General features: G+C 50.4%; 1 protein-coding gene across 1 annotated transcript in view; it reads right to left on the bottom strand.

The window, feature by feature from the left end:
- PDYN (prodynorphin) overlaps positions 1-13,878 on the bottom strand; it is a 15,677-nt gene extending 1,799 nt beyond the window's left edge. The window contains exons 1-2 of the mRNA XM_008576198.1: positions 13,821-13,878; positions 1,430-1,577 (exon numbers count right to left, since the gene is read on the bottom strand). Coding sequence (XP_008574420.1) covers positions 1,430-1,577; positions 13,821-13,852 — 180 coding nt within the window. The 5' untranslated portion in view covers positions 13,853-13,878. The remainder of the gene's footprint in view (positions 1-1,429; positions 1,578-13,820) is intronic.
- Between the last annotated feature and the right edge of the window lie 201 nt (positions 13,879-14,079).

The raw sequence follows: 14,079 nt of genomic DNA, 5'->3' as shown, positions 1-14,079 counted from the left end.
TAATGTTACCCCCATCAAACTATTAAAACACTTGCACTGCCCTGTCCCACAGTCCCCTGTCTGATGTCTGGAAAAATAAAAATTAGCCACCATTGCTAAGCACTGGGCTACCCGCTTTAATGCTCCCAATGATGCACAAAGGTAGGTGACTTCGTGTCCATGTGAACCATGAGAAAACAGACTTGGAGAGGTGAAACAGCTTTCCCAAGGATACATGGCTATAGGTGGCAATGGCAAAATTGGAAGTAAGATCTTCCCATAGTGCTCTGTGTGCTCACCCCTCCTCTTCCACTTCTGAGACCCAAAGGGAATAGTTGTTTCTCCCAACCTTTCCCAGGTGTGAAGGATGCTACTAACCCTTTATGAAGGGGGACAGAGCAATGCAGAATGTTAGAGCACATGTGAGAGGACATATGAGGGTTCATCAAGCCCAGGGTGGGGGTACAATAGTATCTACTTCATAGGCTTGATGATGATGATGATGACGATGACAATGACAATAGTAGATGACACTGGAGCTAGAATCCAGGCCGTCTAATGCCATGAGTCCTTGTGCTTAACCACAGTGCTGTCCTGAGGTCACGCATAGTAGACGACACTGGAGCTTGAACCCAGGCCGTCTAATGCCATGAGTCCTTGTGCTTAACCACAGTGCTGTCCTGAGGTCACGCATGGGCAGCACCTAGCACACTGCGCACATCTCAGCACACGGTGGCTGGAATCGTGTATTAAATACTCCCATCATTATCTCATGGAATCACCTCCATTTTGCAGATGAGGAAATTGAGGCCTAGAGATGGAGTTCCAGGTCATGGAGCTAGAAGGGGGCAGAATCAAAGCCTATGTTCTGCCCCCCCACCCCCACCTTCAGTACCTCTACTAGCCTTTCTGATGTCACAGAAGAGGCACGTGGGGGAGCTTGACTCAAAGCAAAGCCAACAAGGCCAGGACAACAGATGCTAAGACCCAGGAGAGGGCCAAGGCTTTGACTCTGTCAGCCAGATCCTGGCATACAGGGGTGGCGGAGACAGTTCTTTCCATGGGAGTGACTGAACCGGAGATGCCCGTCAGCCCCGGGGTGAGAAGCCCTGCAAAGTTTATCTAGAGCTGCTGACTGCTGAATTCAGCACTTCATGAATGACACTCCCTGTTGCCAGGCATCATACTCCCTGGAAACCTAGTCTCTGTCCTGGCCTGAGTGAGTTCATGGTGATGACATCTGGGGTGGGGATGGGAGCTGGAAGACAGCAGCCTCTGGTGCACAGGCTGTCCACAGGGTAGGATAAGCACTGCACAGGTGGGGCCCGTCTACAGGACAAACACAGTGGCCCAAGCCTGCGACCTCCCCTCTCTAGGCTCACACACAGGTGCTCCCTTCCTCACACAGGCCCCAGGACCTGAGCATCAAGGAACCTTGCCTGAAACCTACCAAGGGGTTGATGGGTTTGGGCCCATCCTGGGTCTTCACAGCACACAAGGAGCACCAGGACAGGCAGTCCGCCGCAGCGGAGTGGGGCACAAGGAGGCAAGCGGCCAGCATCAGCCCCTGCCACGCCATTCTGCCCCAGCTCTTCCTGCTGGGGGGAGAGAGAGAGAGAGAAGATAGTAAAATCTGTGATCACCACTTGGGGTGGTATGTCCTGACCTGCAAAGTCATCTCTTAACTTCTGCTGGCAGCACCGCAGGGTAAGCATTCTTGTTCCCATTCTACAGTCAAGAAAACTGAGGCTCAGAGACGTAAAGTGGGTGCCCAAGGCCAAGGATCAAGGAAGGGAATGAACATGGGCCGGGTGTCTGCTATGTGCAGAAGCTTTCCTACAGGCTCACACTCAGTCTGCACAACAGCTCTGCAAGGTGGTCTGTGCTACTCTCGTTTGACAGATGGGGAAGTTGAGGCTCAGAGAGGGGAAGTAATCGCACACAGCTTTGGAAGTGAACAGGCCAGGGCTTGACCTGGGTCTTCCAGACTTCAAAACCTACTTCGACTACCCATCAGGAGAGAAGACCTGGGTGATATGCTTTCCTGAGTCCTCTGAGAAACCCACCACCTGCCTCTGTCCCCTGCTCCCCAGACTGTTCCCAGGCCAGTCCTTCCTGCTTTGTGAGGTCTCTGGAGTTTGCCTTTTCCACCCCAGCACTACCCACCTGACACAGCTCCACCTTCATCCCATCGCCATGGTGGCATCCCTGCCTCCAGTTTCTCCTCTGATCCCTCCCACCCACCCTAAAATGCTCTTCTTTTGACATGTTAATTCCGTGGTCAGACCCCTTGGGCAGGTCAGGCCTGGCCCCTCTGCCTAAATGTTAGGGATACCCTCAGTCCCATCCCTGCACTCCAACACTGCAGCTCTGCGCTCCAGACACGTCCAGCTACGTGCACTTCCCTTAATGAATGTATCAGGCTCTGTCCCACCTCTGAGTCTTTGCATATGCTGTTCCCTCTGCCTGGAAACCCCTTTCTCTCCTCTTCTGCTACTTGTCACTTAGGTCCTAGATTAGACGTCACCTCCTCTAGGCAGCTTTCCCTGACCTCCTAGGCTAGATGAGATGCTCCTCCTTTCTTTCTCCCAGCAACTTGTGCCTCTTCCATCAAAATCACCCACTATTTAGTAATTAGCTGTTTGAGTCTTTGGACTTTGGATCCATGAAGGCAGGAGCTGTGTCTTGTCTTCTCTGTAATGCTCTCTCTGTGTTTTACAAACACAACAAGCTTGCGCCTACCTCAGGGCCTCTGCACTTTCTGTACCTCTGTCTGTGGTTCTCCAAGCTCAGTTTTTCACATCACTCACTCCTTGACATGAACTGAATGAAATGTCACATCAGCAGAGGGGCATTGACTGGCCCCTGTATCCAACGTAGCTTCCTTGGTCTCTTGCACATCACTGTGCTTTGCATCCACCAGAACACTCACCACCTCACACTTTCCTGTTAACTTGATGTTTGTTTGTTTGTTTGTTTGTTTGTTGGGGTAGTGATTATCACCTCCCCAAACAGAGTATTATCTCCTTGAAGGCACAGACCCTGTCAGTTCCTGCCTTATCCTAGCACCTAAAACCATGGCCAGCACATAGTAAGTCCTCAATAAATACTTTGCAGATGTATTAATGCTTCGTAAATATTCTGTTTAATGTCCCTTTCAGTCAACTCTTTATAAGCCAAATATCAAGACTCAAAGCCATTCAAATGGGGGCACATTGCAGTTCCCCTAACTAGAAATGTGGGGCTCCCCTGAGACACCCCACCCTGGCTGGGCTAGGGGCTCCATGCTCACCCAGCCCAGTCTTTGTAACCTGATGCCTCCAATGCCACTCTCAGAGATGGCTGTCCTCCTTCCCTCCACGTCCCCCATTCCTGCAAACTGCCCTGTTTGTGTAAACGTTCAAGACTTTTGAAGATTCCACCCCATGGATCCCAGAGCCCCATGCTGGAGCTCAGACGAGGGTCTCCTGCCTCAAAGCACTGAGTGGGTTTCCCCACCAGAGCATGCCTGATAATGATCCCAGTGGCCATTTATTGAGCTCCTACTGCCCTGAGCCCTTAAATCCATCACCCCATTTATTCTTTACAGTGAGTGGGCACTTCCCATTCAGTGAACTGCACAGGTTCTGCCTTGGGTGGTGGAGCTCGGGTGCAAGGCCCTTTGTCTGACTCCCCACATGTAACGACTACACTTTCTGGAGCAGCTTCAATGCACTCGTGGCTGAGCCCTCTGTGACACCCGGGAGGCTTTGTGTACAGGGCCCTTGACTTGTGTACTGTACTCACTCCACCCACCAGCTGTGACAGGTGGGCATCAGAGAGGCTCAGTAAGTCTCCTGAGGTAACACAGCAATTAAAGATGAGAGCTCAGGCCCATGTGCCCCTCCCGAGGCTGGACAAGGTCTGCTCCCCTGGACAGGGATGCTCGGAGGGCAAAACCCAGGGAAGAGGACTTGTATCCATCCTGTGCCTCTCTCCTGCCCCCAGTTTCTCTCATGCTCTATCAGCTGCTGAGTGGATTAGGGCTCCTGGCGAGTGAGCTGCACCGTTTACATGTAGTTGCAAAGCTGGCAGCTCGTGTTTTCTGATATCAGTGATGGTGGCTTCCTGTTATAAGCAGTGAATTAACCCACTGGGGAGGGGGCCTACACCACCCTCTAACTCCTGGCTGGAGGCTTCCCACACAGCTTGGCAGCTAAGGTAGGAGGCCCAATTTGAGATCTCTTTGTCCCAGGCAAAAAGGTGTCAGCCTCCTCCTTTTCTTCATCCATTAACTTTATATTTAATGATAATTCTAGTTGATCTGANTCCTCTAGGCAGCTTTCCCTGACCTCCTAGGCTAGATGAGATGCTCCTCCTTTCTTTCTCCCAGCAACTTGTGCCTCTTCCATCAAAATCACCCACTATTTAGTAATTAGCTGTTTGAGTCTTTGGACTTTGGATCCATGAAGGCAGGAGCTGTGTCTTGTCTTCTCTGTAATGCTCTCTCTGTGTTTTACAAACACAACAAGCTTGCGCCTACCTCAGGGCCTCTGCACTTTCTGTACCTCTGTCTGTGGTTCTCCAAGCTCAGTTTTTCACATCACTCACTCCTTGACATGAACTGAATGAAATGTCACATCAGCAGAGGGGCATTGACTGGCCCCTGTATCCAACGTAGCTTCCCTGGTCTCTTGCACATCACCGTGCTTTGCATCCACCAGAACACTCACCACCTCATACTTTCCTGTTAATTTGATGTTTGTTTGTTTGTTTGTTTGTTTGTTTGTTTGTTTGTTTGTTGGGGTAGTGATTATCACCTCCCCAAACAGAGTATTATCTCCTTGAAGGCACAGACCCTGTCAGTTCCTGCCTTATCCTAGCACCTAAAACCATGGCCAGCACATAGTAAGTCCTCAATAAATACTTTGCAGATGTATTAATGCTTCGTAAATATTCTGTTTAATGTCCCTTTCAGTCAACTCTTTATAAGCCAAATATCAAGACTCAAAGCCATTCAAATGGGGGCACAGTGCAGTTCCCCTAACTAGAAATGCGGGGCTCCCCTGAGACACCCCACCCTGGCTGGGCTAGGGGCTCCATGCTCACCCAGCCCAGTCTTTGTAACCTGATGCCTCCAATGCCACTCTCAGAGATGGCTGCCCTCCTTCCCTCCACGTCCCCCATTCCTGCAAACTGCCCTGTTTGTGTAAACGTTCAAGGCTTTTGAAGATTCCACCCCATGGATCCCAGAGCCCCATGCTGGAGCTCAGATGAGGGTCTCCTGCCTCAAAGCACGCAGTGGGTTTCCCCACCAGAGCATGCCTGATAATGATCCCAGTGGCCATTTATTGAGCTCCTATAGCAACTTGTGCCTCTTCCATCAAAATCACCCACTATTTAGTAATTAGCTGTGTGAGTCTTTGGACTTTGGATCCATGAAGGCAGGAGCCGTGTCTTGTCTTCTCTGTAATGCTCACTCTGTGTTTTTCAAACACACCAAGCTTGCGCCTACCTCAGGGCCTCTGCACTTTCTGTACCTCTGTCTGTGGTTCTCCAAGCTCAGTTTTTCACATCACTCACTCCTTGACATGAACTGAATGAAATGTCACATCAGCAGAGGGGCATTGACTGGCCCCTGTATCCAACGTAGCTTCCCTGGTCTCTTGCACATCACTGTGCTTTGCATCCACCAGAACACTCACCACCTCACACTTTCCTGTTAACTTGATGTTTGTTTGTTTGTTTGTTTGTTTGTTGGGGTAGTGATTATCACCTCCCCAAACAGAGTATTATCTCCTTGAAGGCACAGACCCTGTCAGTTCCTGCCTTATCCTAGCACCTAAAACCATGGCCAGCACATAGTAAGTCCTCAATAAATACTTTGCAGATGTATTAATGCTTCGTAAATATTCTGTTTAATGTCCCTTTCAGTCAACTCTTTATAAGCCAAATATCAAGACTCAAAGCCATTCAAATGGGGGCACATTGCAGTTCCCCTAACTAGAAATGTGGGGCTCCCCTGAGACACCCCACCCTGGCTGGGCTAGGGGCTCCATGCTCACCCAGCCCAGTCTTTGTAACCTGATGCCTCCAATGCCACTCTCAGAGATGGCTGTCCTCCTTCCCTCCACGTCCCCCATTCCTGCAAACTGCCCTGTTTGTGTAAACGTTCAAGACTTTTGAAGATTCCACCCCATGGATCCCAGAGCCCCATGCTGGAGCTCAGACGAGGGTCTCCTGCCTCAAAGCACTGAGTGGGTTTCCCCACCAGAGCATGCCTGATAATGATCCCAGTGGCCATTTATTGAGCTCCTACTGCCCTGAGCCCTTAAATCCATCACCCCATTTATTCTTTACAGTGAGTGGGCACTTCCCATTCAGTGAACTGCACAGGTTCTGCCTTGGGTGGTGGAGCTCGGGTGCAAGGCCCTTTGTCTGACTCCCCACATGTAACGACTACACTTTCTGGAGCAGCTTCAATGCACTCGTGGCTGAGCCCTCCGTGACACCCGGGAGGCTTTGTGTACAGGGCCCTTGACTTGTGTACTGTACTCACTCCACCCACCAGCTGTGACAGGTGGGCATCAGAGAGGCTCAGTAAGTCTCCTGAGGTAACACAGCAATTAAAGATGAGAGCTCAGGCCCATGTGCCCCTCCCGAGGCTGGACAAGGTCTGCTCCCCTGGACAGGGATGCTCGGAGGGCAAAACCCAGGGAAGAGGACTTGTATCCATCCTGTGCCTCTCTCCTGCCCCCAGTTTCTCTCATGCTCTATCAGCTGCTGAGTGGATTAGGGCTCCTGGCGAGTGAGCTGCACCGTTTACATGTAGTTGCAAAGCTGGCAGCTCGTGTTTTCTGATATCAGTGATGGTGGCTTCCTGTTATAAGCAGTGAATTAACCCACTGGGGAGGGGGCCTACACCACCCTCTAACTCCTGGCTGGAGGCTTCCCACACAGCTTGGCAGCTAAGGTAGGAGGCCCAATTTGAGATCTCTTTGTCCCAGGCAAAAAGGGTGTCAGCCTCATCCTTTTCTTCATCCATTAACTTTATATTTAATGATAATTCTAGTTGATCTGATGGCTATTAAGTCCCCGTGATGTTCGGAGCAATCCTCATGGATTAGCTCATTCATGCTCATAGCAACTCTGTGACATGAGTGCTACTGTCATGCCCACTTTACAGATGAGGAGACCGCGTTAAGATGCCTGCCAAGATTCTGGAGCTGCTGAGTGGCAAAGCCGGGATTTGCACCCAGGCAACTCTGTGACATGAGTGCTACTGTCATGCCCACTTTACAGACGAGGAGATCGCGTTAAGATGCCTGCCAAGATTCTGGAGCTGCTGAGTGGCAAAGCCGGGATTTGCACCCAGGCAGTCTGGCTCCAGAGCTCACCTTCTTAACCGCTATGCACTCCCGATCCCCAGCCTGCAGCTTCTCCTCCAGGGTTCCCTATCAACTTCCTCCTGGCTTCAGAGTGGCCTCCAGTCTTGTCCTCCTGGACACCCTCTACACAGCAGCCAGAGGATTCTTCTGAAATTCAAATCTGACTGCACCTCTGCCCTGTGTCCTGCCTTCAGTGCTCTTCATTGCCTTCCAGAGGAAGCCTGTTCCCTTTGCCTGGCACTCAAGGGCTATCCTCATATGGAGATCTGACATTTGCCAGGTGCTCACTCTGTGCCAGGCCCTGTGCTCAGTCACGTATGTGTATGTAGGTGTATGTGTATGTATGTAAGGGGTCATCTTGACAACCCCATAAGTCTGGGACTGATATTCTCCCCATTCTACAGATGAGGAAATAGAGGCACAGAGATATTACATAATCTGTCCAAGGTATCCCAGCAAGTACACAGCACCAGGCAGACTGGGTGTGCAAGTTCTGCCTGACCTGGGCTTGACCAAACCTCCTGCAATTCTAAAACAAATTCCCCATGCCCCCCATCCTCCAAGTCTTTGCACACAGAGTTCCCCCTGCCTGGAACGCCTTTCTCACCCCTCCTTATCCACTCCCATCACCCTCTGACCTGGTTAACTCACTCATTCTTCAAAATTCAGCATCAGTTGCCTCCTCTAGGAAGTCTCTCTGGATTAGGTTTCTCCGTTGAGCTCCCACAGACACCTGTGCTGGCTCCACCACACAACTACCGCTTACATTTCTGAGTCCCCTACCAGGGGGAGTTTATAAATGCAAAGTCCCTGAGGTTCAAGTGTGTGTGGTGTGTTTGAGGATGATGAGGCCAGGGTGGAGAAAGGAGCAGACTGGGGTAGAAAAAGCAGAGAAATAGGCAGAGGCTAGATAACGTCAGCCCTCAGGGACCAAGGCAGAGTTTGCATTTGTTCTAAATGTGATGGGAAGACTAAGGAAGTTTGAGTAATTGATGAATGAATGAATGGAGGAATGAGTGAGTGAATGAATGGATGGATGGGTGGATGGTGTCCCAGCACCTCATACAGGGCTGGGATGAGAACAGGACCTCCACACCAAGTTAGCTGAGTGAATAAACAGGGAACGTTTTAAAACTGAGAGATTTTTACATTAAAAAACCTTAATTTCCAACCTGTCTTGAAAAATCAAAAGCCCTGGAGATGTTGGGCTTACATTCCAATATGGCAGTGGTCACGGAGGGGGACACAGGCTGCCCAGTCACCACTTTCCCCATCAGTGGCTTCCCTCATGTCTGTCACTGCCAAGCACCTATGAGTTAGCAACCTCTAAATTGCCCACTCTAACAGCTTGGAGAGGCAGCGTGAGGTGGCAGGGGGGTACAGGCGGTGAGAAAGGAGAGACAAGACCTCAAATTCCTTCCTGACCCAGAAGCAGGATCACCAAGTGATTAGTAATGTGGACTCAGATCCCAGCCCACCACTTACCACCACTTTGGGGAAATGACTTAACATTGCTGTGTCTCAGTTTTCTCAGCTGTAAAGTGAGGCTAATAATAATACTTCAGAGGGTTAGTGTAGGAACTGATTAAGAAATGTGTGTGAGCACTGGGCATGTGCCTGGAACATAGTGGGTGCTCTAAACAACAGAGAATGAAGGCTCCCGTCTAGTCGTACTTGGGCTATAGGAGATGTGAAAAGAAGAGGACAAAAAAGAGAGATAATAAAGGAATTGGCACACAATGGAAACAAAAAATGTGTTGTTGAGCGAATGAACTGCCCCGTGTGGAGGGACTACCGTGTGCCAGGTGGGGCCCAGTGCCCCTCATTCATGATCATTTCCACCCAGTAACAACTACCCATTCTCAGGGGCTGCCTACTCAGTGCCAGGCTGTGCATTAGTCCTAATCCTCACAGCAACCCCAGAGGTGGGTGTTTTTATACCCATTGTACAGAGGGCACTGAGGCTAAGAGAGGAGAGTTGCGTGTCCAAGTTCCCTTGGCTTGTCAATGGGAGAGTTAGGCTCCTCACTAGATCCCGCTGTGTTAAAAGTGGACTCCAACAGAGACACATCGGCCTTGAGATATGCCTAAGCAATCCTATTTCCTTCCTTTTATAGGATAAACAAATTATGGAGCCAAGTTGGATGGGTCCCGGGGGAACAGTTTCACCTTTCCAGTGGAGATTGCTGAATGAAGTTTGGAGGTCAGACATCAGAGGATCCTGCCTGCCTGCCGTCTCTGACTTGGCCTGAGCTTAGGGGAAAAGGAGCCTGCTGTCCATCATGATGAGAAGTAGGAGGCAAGACACTTGGCGACACTTGGCGACATGACGGGTGATGTCAGGTGAATGACCCCAGGAGGGCTTGCATGGCCTGTGGTGAAAGGAAGGCCTCTCACAGACGTGGTGGACCAGTTGGCCTCACAAAGAAAAACCACAGGGCAGTTAATGAAGTGTTTCCTCAGCCACCACCTCGGGGCGCTTGTAACAGCCCAGGGGGGGAAGATGGACTAGTAGGTGAGGAGGGTCGATGCTCCTCAACAGGAAAGGACATTTCGGACTCTCCAGCCTCTGTGATCACGAGAGCCACTTTCTTACGACAAACCTCCTACTAGTAGGTGAGGAGGGTCGATGCTCCTCGAACAGGAAGGGACATTTCGGACTCTCCAGCCTCTGTGATCACGAGAGCCACTTTCTTACGACAAACCTCCTTCTGTATATAGACACGTCCTGTTGGCTCTGTCCCTCTGGAGAGCCCTGGCTAATACAACACCCACGCCTGTTTGTTTACGTCTGTGTCTACAGTTGTTTTCTTGCTGCAAAATCATAATTAATTATTGAAACAGGGACTGTACAGCCCAGAAAGCCAAAAATATTTACTATCTGTCTTTTACAGAAAAGGTTTGCTGACCCCTGCCCTCATTCATTTTATAGCCATTTTATGATTCTAATGATTTTAATAGTTTCTAAGCTGATTTTCTTAGGTCTTCAGGCACGTGAACATATTATCCAACAACAAAACATTCCCTGTGCCTTGTCAGTATATGTCCCTCTTCCCAGGAGGTCAGGGGGGGTTAAATGGCAGGAGAAGCAGCAAGCAGCTTGCCCCCGCCCCCCACCCAGAGTCCAGAGCCCTTTCTGGTGTCCCCTGCTGTTCTCCAGACAAGTACTGAGAGGACCTGGGGACCTCACCTTGGGATTTTCCTTTTCCTTAGGAGGGAAGGAAATCTCTTCCACAAACCTCAGTCTTCTCATCTATGAACAGGGCGTATCACCTTCCTGCCGTGTCCTCGCCAGGACTGCCTGAGACGCCATCATTTGAAGGGCCAGCCAGGGCCCAGAGTTCTTGGAAAGGGAAGGGTCCTCTTGCCCTCTTATCTACTCACGATACTTCTACATCGTAGTCAGCTGAGGGCTCGGAGGAGCCGCAAGCATTTTTATTTAAAAAGCCAGCACAGAATAATAATGGCTTGATTTAACATCGCAATTATCTCTCCGAGCACTTTATCGCATATGATTATCCCTATTTGATAGAAGAGGAAATGGGAAAAGGTAGAAATGAAGTCACTTGTTGAAGGTCACATCATGAGTCAGGACAGAAATGGAGACAGAACTCGGGCCTCCCACATCCGAGCCGTGACTCCCACGGAGGAAATGTCATTGTCTCAATGACCCTGCAGTGGCAGCCATCCTAACAGACACCGAGAATAGTGCCAGTGCTCTGTACAGGCCCTGTGCACTCCAGGGGCCTCCTGTGGACCCTCCAGAGCAGAGCATGTTACTACAGGCTCAGGGTCCAAGTGGGGAAAGTGAGGACCAAATGAGGAGGTGCCCCCACAGTCCCAGGGCACGTGTGTGGCAGAGCTGGATTCTCTCAGTCCATAGCATCCCCCACATAGGGCGCAGCTAAGTGTGGGGGTGGGGGGAGCTGCAAGCTCTTTGCCGTGCATTTTATCTCAAGTACTTTGTTTTCAGTGGGATGGGTCTACAAGCCCCATTTTCTAGATGGGGAAAACAGAGTCCCAGAGAGGGGAAATGATTGGGCCAAGGGCAAGAAGCAAGGACATAGCAGAACCGGGCTTAAAAGTCAACCTGCTGACTGCATTCCACAAGCCATTAGGTATGCGCTAAATGTCCTTCAGATTGCTCTCCAAACTCTCACATTCCTGAAGATGAAACTGTTTCAGGAGCTTTTATTCCACTCGAAAACATAAAGATCATCTTTGCGGATCTCCAGTGGGCTGGAAAAGGGAGACCCTGAAACTGGAGAGGAACTGGAGAGTCAGTGCCCGTGTTAGGCTTTTGGGTCATTGACAAAGGATGGATTGTCAATTTGTGGGAAAGCGCTCAGGTTCAGAACAAAGTGAACTCACCCAGCAAAGGTCAAAGCACAGAACACAGATGACAGTCCCATGCTGAGATCGGCCACACTTGCTGCGCCGAGACCAGAGTGAAAGACAGCCCTGCAGGTGATGGCAGCGGCCATGGTGGGATGCTTAACTGCATTTTTAAAAGAATGTTTTCAAGAGCAGGATTTGTATAGAACGCCCACCCTTTTTGTTATTTGGTTCAATTAAGGGAGGGGGAGAAAGGCAAAAGGACGGCAACCCAGAGAGCTATGGAGATGAAGAGACACTGAAAGACAGCGACAGAGAGAGACAGAGACAGAGACCCAGAGGGAAGGAGATGGGCCAAAAGAGCAGCGGAGATGGGACTTGCACTCACAGAGGAAGAGATAAAGATGCAGAGAAAAGCAGAGAGAGAGATGGTGGAGCATGTGGGAAAAGAAAATAAAGATGAAACACAGAGATGGGGGGAGACCACGAGTAAGGATTAGAGGGAGCAAGTGGAAGGAGGAGGAGGAGGAGCATGCACAAAATAAGGCAGAGGAGGCAGGAGAGGAAGTAGGTTTTGATTGGGGAGGCTGACCTATGTCAATCACAAACACCAATTCTCTCCTCCTGCTCCTCTCTGAATCTGCCCTTTGTTCCTAGTGACCAGTGGGAAAGAGACCCAGCCACATTAATAACTGCTCAGTAAACCCTTGTCAAGTTAAATTGAATTATCCAGGAATAGGACAGGGGCCAAATGGCAGTTGCAGCCATTGCGTGGGCAAATCGCCCCCTGGTGAATATGTCTGCAGCATGTGGCCAACTACTCTGGCCAGTGGAATGAACTGGATGGACCCAGGGAGGAGCCTCCTGAGCCAAGCAGTGTGCCTTGTGGACCTGGGCATTCACCTTCCTGCCAGGAGCATCAGTCTGGATCCAGACTGGGAGAAACTGATGAAGCCCAGCCTCAAAGGGACCTCGCTCCACCTCGAAGGTCTGATCCCGGGCTCACCTGGTGTCCCCAGCTGATGTTGACTACCTGCCACAGGGGCCAGCTCTGTCTCAGTGAAATCGTTTTATCACTTTGTCAGACCCCGTGGGATTAGCCGACATTTACGGGGGCTCACCTGGTGTCCCCAGCTGATGTTGACTACCTGCCACAGGGGCCAGCACTGTCTCAGTGAAATCGTTTTATCACTTTGTCAGACCCCGTGGGATTAGCCGACATTTACGGGCTGAGATGAATGAGAAGGGGGAGAGAAACCAGCCAGCTGACCACACTTTCTCAGACACGCACTGAAATCAAGCCAGCAACTATCGATCCCTCTCAGAATGATGGAAGAGATCTAATAGATACAACAATTGTGCAAGAATGACCTGAGGAGGTGGGCAGTGGGAGGGGGAGTTAGGAAGGCTCGATCAAGACCCCGAGGCAGCAGGTGAAGAATTAAGTCTGCTGTTGGGTGGGGAGGGCAGAGGAGTTCCAGCCCCACAAGCAAAAGTATTAGATGTTAAATCACATCTCCTGGGCATAGCACACAGCACAATGGAGTGGGATAATCAAGAATATTATAATAGATGGAGGGGAGGTCCAACTCTGCTGCTTTGAAATGGTGACAACGTGAGCAGTCACACTAGCATTTACTGAGTACCTACTAAATGCCAGGCATATTACAGTACCCCACTGGAGCCTTACAATAACCTTATAGGGTGACTATTAATATCATCCTCATTATACAGATGAGGAAATTAAGACTCAGAGAGAGGCAGCTACTGTCCCAAAGTCACACGGCAAATGAGTGTTGGGATCTGGGATTTGAACCCAGCACTCTCATGTGTTGTGAGATACACGTTTTGATGATATATGGAAAAATCCTGGCTCAAGAACCCTAACACCCTTTTATGTGTTCTAAGGTGATTGTAAATTTCTCAAACAGCCCCAAAGCTGGTCCGTTTGCCTGCTCAGTGAAATCGTGCTGGGTTCTGCCACAGAGCCTCAGGAACCACTGCGACATCCCACTCCCAGCTGCCAGTGGAGACACAGGATTCGCCTGCCACCCATCACACCTCTAGCTCAACTGGGGCAAAGCAGTGGGCTGGAGATCCGTCAGTAAACGCAAACCTCCCCCAGGCAGCATAACTCACCCGGCTTGGGCTGCTGAAACAGCTTCCCCCATGCAGATCTCAAAGCCTGGAGATAAATGACCTGCAAAAATAGAACGAAAGGCAAGGTGGGGTGTGACTTGGGGAGGAGGGTGGAGAAGGTGAGGGGAATAGGGAAGGAAGGTGTGCAGAGGGGTGGGGGGCGAGGTGAGGCCCCGGGGTAAGAATGGAACAGAAGAACACGGACATTCTGAGACGTTTCACAACAGATCTTGAGTGGAATGCCTGTCAAATTAGAGAC

Source organism: Galeopterus variegatus, unplaced genomic scaffold (genome assembly GCF_000696425.1).
Source record: "Galeopterus variegatus unplaced genomic scaffold, G_variegatus-3.0.2 Scaffold1309, whole genome shotgun sequence".
In the NCBI taxonomy this organism is placed as follows: Eukaryota; Metazoa; Chordata; class Mammalia; order Dermoptera; family Cynocephalidae; genus Galeopterus; species Galeopterus variegatus.
The sequence above is the reverse complement of the archived record's forward strand: the minus strand, read 5'-3'. Positions and strand labels throughout refer to the sequence as shown.